Raw genomic sequence first — 9262 nt, 5'->3', positions numbered from 1 at the left:
GGGGGGGTGAGGAACCAGGGGGCTGAGGAGGGGGCTGCAGAAGCAGTCCATGGAGTCTGAGGGCCGTCAGCCCACGGTGAAGGGTCGGGATCTGAGCCACAGGAAAATGCCCTGAGCAAGGGCGAGAAGCCATCAGGCTTGCATTTACCTGGTACCTTTCATGGAAGATCCACCAGAAGCTATCCAGCCACATGGCTCGTATAGGAGGAGAAGAGAGAAACTTCTCTAAGTCTCTATGTGAACAGAAAAACTTGAAAAGAAACAAAATTCACATTGTTATTGTTGCCGCTGCTGTTTTTTTAATTCACCGGGAGCCACCGCCAGACTCATAATCATCTCCACTCAAAACCTGCCTTCCCTCCTGGGCCCACGCCTGGTTATTGCTACAACCACACCGTTTTCCCACCAGTCATTTTTGGAGTCGACTTAAAAAAATAACAAACACCCAACTTTATAGTGAATGTTGACTATTTGCCTTGCCAGATACTTTCACATGTTCTCTGTTTACCCCTAATAGTCACAGGAGGCCTGCATTAACAGCTCCATGTTACAGATGAGGAAACCAAGGGCTAGAGAGCTGAAGTCACTTGTCCGAAGTAATACAGCCAGCAGGTGGCAGGGCCAGGATCGGAACTCACAGCTCTAGATAAGGCTCCATGCCCTCACCTACATCCAGTTAACAGTCATCAATGTCGGCAAACAGAAATGATACAAAAGCACATCCCTAGACCTTAAGATTCTGCTGAGCTAGCTGTAGGCACATGGAATTCTAGAATTATCGGTGAACTCTGAGGGACAGAAAATCCAGCCTTCATCACCACGCAGCTGGGTCCTGAACCTTGTGCCGACTCCCCAGCCACTACCGCAATCATGTGGAAATTTTGTTAAATGCTTACCATGTACCTGGCACCGGGCTGTGCAGGTTCATTCCTTACCTCGCTTTATTCTTCACAGTCTACCCGAGTGGTAGGTGCTATCATTTATAGGGGAGGCAAGTGAGGATCAGGTTAAGATTCTGGCCTCAGCTCACACAGCCCGGAGGCTCGAAAGCAAGCAGTGTGCCCCCAGAGACGGCACAGGCTGCCATGAGGAAGAGCAGAGAGAGCTCACCTTGCCACCCTCCTGGGTGCAAAGGGAGAGAGGCGCTCCCTTCAAGCCTACCCGTCAGCCCAGGGCATCGGGCACTGATCAGCAAGCCTCCCGGTAGCAAGCAGCTCTCTGAGCCCCGTGCCCGACTCTGTCTTTGTCGCCATCCCTCATGTTCCCTTCGAGAGGCAGTCGAGTGCAGACTTTGATACCAGGCCGCCTGGATTCGAATCCAGCTGGTATGCTTGCTAGTTGTGCGACCCTGAGCCACACTACTGAACCTGGTGTGCTCAGAGTCCTCGTCCCGAAAAAGGAAATGATGGTGAGGACTAAACAAGTGACACGTACAAAGTGCCCAGGACAATGCCAGGCACCTAGGACTTGCTAAAAGTGTGCTCTACTGCTTATTCAGACTCCTGCTTCCCTTCACAGGATTTCATGTCAGCCCTGCAACAGACCCTGGGATGGCCACTAGCGATGGCTCTGAAAGGGTGGGGTGGGGGTGGAGGGAGAGCAGGGTGGAGAGAGAGCGGAGGTGGAGGGAGAGCAGGGTGGAAGGAGAGCAGGGTGGAGGGAGAGCAGGGTGGAGGGAGAGCAGGGTGGAGGGAGAGCAGTGTGGAGGAGAGGGTTTGAGAAGGCAAGTGAAAGTTGGGGATGGCCCCTGAGCAGGATGGAAGAGGGTCCTTTCTCAAAGGCAAGGTACCAATTTTCCTTCAGTTTCCTGGAAACCAAAGAGAAGCAGGGACTGGCATCAGCTATAAGGCTAACAGCCTCCCAGGAGACGCGCAGTTTTGCTTGGGATCGGGGCTAAGGAAACATTTACAACGAGACCTCAAAATGGGACATGCAGTCATGCTGTAGTCACTGTCCTCACCCACACAGGACACAGGACGTGAGCACGTGTGGCTGTGCCTGACCAGGGTCAGAAGGACATGGGTTGGAAGGTCACATAGGAATAGCGGATCCAGGAAACACACAGTCCATTTAAATTCCAGAAAGAAAAAGGAAGAAGGAAAAACTATAGTCTTCTCACTCAGAGAACACTGGTGAGATCCATGCATGGTTTCACCCGAGTTTCCCGTGTGTGCTTACGTGACACTGTATCTAGAGAACTTACATGCTGGTATGTTTTATCCAACAACACGGTATGGCACGCTAAGATGCTCCCTTTATGAACATTCATTTTAATGGCTAAGGATGATATATATACCAAAAATGGCTGTACTGTACTGTAATACTGTTGGTCATTAAACTCTCTAATCACATTGATGATAAAACTACCATTTTTTGGAATTTATGACTAAGTGCTTTTATTCACATCCTTAGTAAACTTTACAAATTCTTCAAGTTAGAGGCTGCTGCTCCCCCTATTTGACAGAAGACCCCAGAGCCCAGAGCCCCTGAGCCACCAGAGCCCTGCCGCCCGGCTCCTGCTGCCACAAACGACAGCGTGTGGACGCCTTGGTCCACCTTCCTGGGGAGCACACGATGCCCCGAGTGCTGCTGCTCCCCATGCCCGCTGAGGGCAGCCGGGGACCAGGCACCACGCCCAGGGTGACCCCTGCCTGGCCCAGCGGCCAGCAAACTCCACTGTCACACGGGCAGTGACTGGCCCAAACAGATCATCACTTTTAGGAAGTCTGAATGCAACACAGAGGAAGGAGGCCAACCGATCTAGAGACCTAGGTGGAGAGAAGGCAGCAGAAAGAACTCATGAAAAAAAAAGAAGAGGGGGAAGAAAACAGAGGGGAGAGAGAGGGAGAGAGAGAAGGGGGAGAGGGGCAGGGGAAGCAGGCAGCAGGGATGGGATGACCAGGCAGGAGCCGAGGGGACGACGACCAAGCTGCTTTGGGGACACGAGTTGTGCAGGGCAATGAGGCACAGCGTAGGGGTGCCTAGGCCGGGCCGTTTTCTGGGCTCCCCCCTCCCCACACCTGCTTCAACCATCCCCGCCTCCTGAGTGGCCATAGCACACTCCCCGCCCCCGCTCCCTCCCCGAGGAACCCAGTGTGTCTGCTCTCCAGGTGGGCCACTCCCCCCACGGTTTACCAGGGGAAGAACCTGTTCTAACTAATGTCTAAGAAAAAAGAGAAGTTACGTTTAGTGATACACAGTGTGGCAACTGACAGCAGAGCATGTATGGTATTTTTAAAAAGCATGTATCACGAGGGCGTGTGCTCCATGTTTCCGGGTGGAATACATGGTCACAACGATCTGGAGACCGGTGCTCTGCAGACAGAATCTAGGTTTTGGGGGGAACGCGGGCTTGGGGTCTAATCTCAGCTTCAGGCTGCGTGGCCCTCGGTGACTGACTCCGTTTCCCGGGTGTGACGGGGACAGCAGGGGTGGCTGTGCAGTCGGGGCGCCGCCGGCCCGCGCTGGCCGCACAGAGGGGAGCTGCACGTCCTGCTTACCTTGCCAGTAAAGGGGTTTCTCTCAGACCGGACCACGTTGGCCACCATGTCACAGAAGTCCACCCCGTTTGGGAGCTCATTCGGCTTCGAGTCGTTAAACTGGGGGCACTGGTAGAGCTCGGCCAGCAGCTTTTTATCTGCTGTTCTCTGAAGCAAAAGGGCAGAATATGAAAATGGGGTGCATCATTTCGACAGTTTAAGACAAGATATCTTCCCCTTTATGTCATAAAGACAATAAAACAACCTTACAGAGCGCTGGGGAAAAGGAGGGTGCGTCCATGACCCCAGCACCTCTCACCAAACACCCATTCACATGATTTCTGTTTTCCCTTTCGGGCTTGGAGCACATGTCTACAGATGTGTTAGGAAACTTCATTTTACCACACACACACACACACACACTTTTATGTCCTGCTCTATGCATTTAACTTTAGATTTTTCACATTGCTACACTAAGTTTATCATCTATAATAATATATCCTATTAATGGGCTATAACTTAATTAATTACTTCCAATTAATACTACTGCATATATATATATATAATTGATTTTCAGAGGGAAAGGTAGAGGGGGAGAGAGAGAGAGAAACATCAATGATGAGGAGAATCATTGATTGGCTGCTTCCTGCGCTCCCCACACTGGGGGTCAAGCCCGCAACCTGGGCCTGTGCCCAGACCAAGAACTGAACGTGACCTCCTGGTTCACAGGTTGACACTCAACCACTGAACCAGGCCAGGCCGGGCGCCATTATATTTTTTAAGATTAGTAATGACATGGAACATATAATTTCCCCTTTCTTTGGATTATTTATTTAGTATGACTTTCTCAAAATGGCAATATTAGGTCAAAGAATATGACTATCCCTATGGTTCTTAATATACATCATTAAATGGATTTTTAGAATAAAAATAAAATATAACTATAAAAAATGTAAAAATACAGAAAAGAGGAAATTAATTACCATCACCTGGCCCTAGCCAGATAGCTCAGTGGGTAGAGAATTGTCCTGACATGCCAAGGTTGCAGGTTCGATCCCCCGTTAGGGCACATACAAGAAGCAACCAGCGAATGCACAAATAAGTGAAACAACAAATCAATGTTTCTCTCTCTAAATCAATAAAGAAATTTTTTTAAAAAAATTACCATCGCCCAAAGGCACCAACTGGAAACATGTGGAGGGCCTGAATTGCTCTCTAACTGGACTATGGCCTTGACAGTGGCTGAACTCAGTGACTCAAGCACTGACTCCGAGTCGGGCGGCCTGGGGTCAGACATCAGCTCCACCGTTTAGTAGCTGTGCCACCTTGGGCAGGACATTTAAATCTGCTCGGCCACCATCACGGGTTAGATGGCAGTTTCCATGCTGACTCTCAACTGCTGGACTTTACGCCGTGTGGGCATTTCCTAGGCTAAAAGGTGAAGAGAAGATAACACTGTATTGTCCCTGTTCTCCAGCATTTAAAGGGTTTGAATACGTATGACCTGAGTAGTTAAAAGAGCAAGCTTAGGAGAACCTTAACTGGGGTGGCTGCTGGAGAGGGGGGAGTCTGGCCGTGGGTCCCAGGGTCCGAGCAGGAAGCGGGGCTCTCCCATCAACTCTGCGTGATGGTGGACAGGTCATCTAACTACTGAATCCCAGCTTCTCGGGCGTCTGCAGGGACTGATGGACCAGCCCAGCTGTGTGAACGCCCCTTGGAGCTCTGTGGGAGCTGAATCTGAACTCATTGTTCCTAAGAGCAAACATCTACATTCTACAGGTAAACAGACAAATGCCCCTGGAACACTCCCCATTCTGCTCTTTCCAGGGTGTTGTGAGAACTTCCAGCGTTCTTAAAATACTTGGAGGGCCTCTATAAAGGGAACTCTGGGTTTTCCTGCACCATCACCATCCAGGTGCCAATTATTCCGCCCTGCCCCCCGGCCCCCTCCCAGGAATAGAACCGATTTCATGCCTAGCAGAAACCAGTCCGACACACACCCAGGATCCCTTACCCTTTTAATAGAGATAGATCGGACATTCCTGGATACTGAGCCACTGCAAGTATCCGGTGCTTTTCTTTGACTTTTGCCTGCAGAAGAACGGGAGAGGAGAAATGGGATGTGAGAACCCGCAGGGTCTGTCCACCGCTGGGCCGTAATTATAACTGATCTTTTCGGCCAACCTGAACTGCCGGCGACACTCGCAGTATTAGTCTTACTAGATCGCACCCGTGCTGCCGACTTATTAAGCCCTCCCTCCCCCCAAGCCCGCTCCTCATCTATAAAATACATTCCGTGGTGCCCACCTTACCGGTTGGGGCACTGTGAAGCCTTGGCAGGGAAATATGTACGAACCGCCTGGTGCCGTGTAGCACATAGCAGGTGGTCTCTGAATGGTATTGCCCTTCCCTCCTTTGTTGCCCAATGCCAAGAAGTCAGATTTAAGACTCCTTCAGAAGATTACAAAAATATCCTCATCTGAAACTCTGGATCCCTACTGAAGGCATTTTAGATACTAGAAAGCCAAACCCCAGAGAAACCCTAGGCCAGTGATGGCGAACCTTTTGAGCTCGGCGTGCCAGCATTTTGAAAAACCCTAACTTAACTCTGGTGCCGTGTCACATAGAGAAATTTTTTGATCTTTGCAACCATAGTAAAACAAAGACTTATATTTTTTGATATTTATTTTATATATTTAAATGCCATTTAACAAAGAAAAATCAACCAAAAAAATGAGTTCGCGTGTCACCTCTGACACGCCTGTCATAGGTTCGCCATCACTGCACTATGAGAAAGGCGATGAGAAAGGATTTTGCCTCTGTCTTCCGAGCTGCAGCGGCTTTTCTCTTTTAAAGCTTTCTTCTCCATCTCAAATCTCTCAATTGCCTTCAAAAACCAAAAAGAAATGGGGCATTAGCGAGCGATGCAAATCCTGGCGCAGGGCGGGGGGGGTCAGGGACGAGGCCATTTCGCCCGTTGGCGTGCAAAAGGCCCAGAGCAAAGTTTGTGACAGCCTTTGCTGTCTCCCCCCAGGTGGTAGGATCTTGGTGGCCACTGGCCTCATCCTGAGTGTCACCACTAATACATCCCCCAACCCTGCCCCCTCTCACGATGCTCCTCCTCCCAGCTGCACCTCCCGGCTCCGCCTCTGAGGAGTAGGGTTTGGAGCAGATCCAAGGTACTGTTTAATCTCTCGGGAAAAGGGGAATAATAATACCTACCTTTCAGGGTTCTTACAAGGATCAGATACAAAGTATTTACTGCATCTTAAAACACAAGCACAGAGGCTATCACGTAGGAGCTGCTCAATAAAGGGTAACTATTATTATTATTGGTCATCGTACCCCTGACCTCTCAAAAAGATTCTCTTGACCTCTGACTCCTCCTCTCCTCCCCCCCCCACACACACTCATGAAAAGAAAAATGAATGTCAGTGACCCAACAAGTTGTACTGATTGTTAGCCACCGTGCCCAGATAACCAAGTTAACAAAGAAGTGTGATTCTGTGTTCTTGCCCTCAAGGAACTTACAATCTATTCCGGGAGCTAAGTCAACAATTAAACTGGTAAATTTAGGTTTCGCTCAAGTGAGGTTAATGTGAGCTGGAGCAGTCACGGAGGACTGCCTGGAAGAGGTGGCACAGGAGTGGGGAAACGATGAGGCCTCCGTCGCCTGAGCTTGTTGACGGGTGAAGTGCCTCTGAGCCTTCCCCTGTCTCTCTCCTGAACTGGCATGTGTGCAGGTGTGTGTCCATGGGGAAAGGGCTCACACTGGTACCGTATGTGCCAACACGTTGCTCTAGTACAGAACACAGGGATAAGGCATGATGGATGAATCGGTGGTTGGGTGTCAATGGATGCCCTGCAGCCAATATTGTCAGGGCCTTGGAAGGAGGGACAAGACCTGCACACGGAAGGAACAGAAAGGGGAGCTGGACATTGGAACGAAAGCAAGTTTTAGGGGGGAAATGATGAGACCGGCATTTGGCTGAGTTTGCGTTGGAGTGACAGCAGGACCTACCAGTGGGTCCTGGCTGTGCCTGGCTAATGACCAGCATCACAGGGGATTATCCAGATATTCAGACTCATTAGAGGCTTATTCCTTGGGTCTGTGTTGGGTCCTGAATTGTTTATTGTGACTCCTGAATAGTTTTCTGTTTACACACACACACACACACACACACACACACACACACACACAGTAATTTGCATGGAACAAAGCCAAATAGCACAGTAAAAAGTCTTCTTTCTACCCCTGGCCCAATACCCTTAGTTTCTCTCACCACCTTTCAGAGTTATTTGGTTCAAATGGGAGCATTCACCTTGCAATTTCCACTTTTAGTTTCTGAAACGCTCCCAGCTGTCAGACAATTAGTTAGGTTTAGGTATCACTCCTCTAGGTAGCTGGAACGTGAGCCCAAACTGCAGGTGAGAAGCGACAATTTGCAAATGCATTACTCATTCCACAGGTATTCCCTGGGCACCGACTAAAAGCCGTGCGCTGTGCCCATGTGAGGATGCAGCAGGGAGCAGTGATGCCATCCCTGCCCTACAAGGGCTCCCAGACGAGTGGGGAGAAGCTGATGATCAAGAGCTGAGAGGCGCTGCGGTGGGAAGGACAGGATGACAGGAGGGGCCCAGAAGAGCTATCCACACTAGTCTTGGGGTGGAGTGGCCGAGAAGGCCTCCCAGAGGTAGTGGCCCGCAGGCAGGGAGGAAGGAATGCCTACCCGGAAGTGAGTAGTGAAGCGGTGGGCGAACAAGCTCTCAGGGAAACTGGAAAAAGCCAAGCACAGCTCCTGGCCGGAGCCGGGAGGGAGACCCACACTTAGGACATGAGGGAAGGAATAGACTAGGACGGGAGGAGGAGGAACTGGGCCTCAAAAGGAGGCGGTCCACTCAGGTGTCAGTGCTCATCTATTAAGACTTCTCATCCGCCAGGCACTGTGCTAGGAGCATCCAGCAGGGCAGGACGGAGGCTGGAGAGACCAATCTGGCTGCAGGTGCTGACCCAGGAGAAGCGGCCACCAAACCAAGGCCTGCGTGTACAGGGCAGGGCAAACCTCGGCCAGACATATACCCACATAAATACTATACAGGCAACGGAACCTGGACAGAGGGGGAAAGGCAATACAATGGAGCACATACAGTCTTTTCAACAAATGGTGCTAAGACACCTGGACATCCGCATGCAAAAAAAATGAACCAAGACACAGACCTTACACCCTTCATAAAAATTAACACAAAACGGATCACAGACTAAATATAGGATGTAAAACTATAAACTCCTATAGGGTAACAGGAGGAAACTTAAATGACCTTGGGTACGGCGATGACTTTTCAGATACAACACCAAAGATACGATCCATGAAAGAAACTATTGATAGTTGGACTTCATTGAAATGAAAAATGTCTGCTTTGCAAAAGACAATGTCAAGAGAATGAGAACACAAGTCACAGGCTGGGAGAACATATTTGCAGAAGACATACATGATCAAGGCTGTTATCCAACATACACAAAGAACTCTGAAAACCCAGCGATAAGAAAAAGAACAATTCAATTAAAAAATGGGGCCCTAACCGGTTTGGCTCAGTGGATTGAGCGTCGGCCTGTGGACTGACGGGTCCCAGGTTCGATTCCGGTCAAGGGCATGTACCTTGGTTGCAGGCACATCCCCAGTAGGGGGTGTGCAGGAGGCAGCTGATCGATGTTTCTCTCTCATCGATGTTTCTAACTCTCTATCCCTCTCCCTTCCTCTCTGTAAAAAATCAATAAAATATAT

The 9262-nt window shown here is 49.8% G+C and overlaps 1 protein-coding gene across 2 annotated transcripts in view; it reads right to left on the bottom strand.

Annotated features, from left to right (window-relative positions):
* FAM227A (family with sequence similarity 227, member A) overlaps positions 1-9262 on the bottom strand; it is a 57685-nt gene that overhangs the window by 40546 nt on the left and 7877 nt on the right. The window contains exons 4-7 of one of the 2 annotated variants that reach the window (XM_005883194.2): positions 6297-6366; positions 5494-5570; positions 3501-3647; positions 149-250 (exon numbers count right to left, since the gene is read on the bottom strand). In XM_005883194.2, coding sequence (XP_005883256.1) covers positions 149-250; positions 3501-3647; positions 5494-5570; positions 6297-6366 — 396 coding nt within the window. Of the gene's footprint in view, positions 1-148; positions 251-3500; positions 3648-5493; positions 5571-6296; positions 7384-9262 lie in introns of both variants that reach the window. The other variant, XM_014530851.1, reaches the window with a different exon arrangement.

This window comes from Myotis brandtii, unplaced genomic scaffold (assembly GCF_000412655.1).
Source record: "Myotis brandtii unplaced genomic scaffold, ASM41265v1 scaffold78, whole genome shotgun sequence".
In the NCBI taxonomy this organism is placed as follows: Eukaryota; Metazoa; Chordata; class Mammalia; order Chiroptera; family Vespertilionidae; genus Myotis; species Myotis brandtii.
Note: the sequence above shows the minus strand (reverse complement) of the source record. Positions and strands in the feature narration are given on the sequence as shown.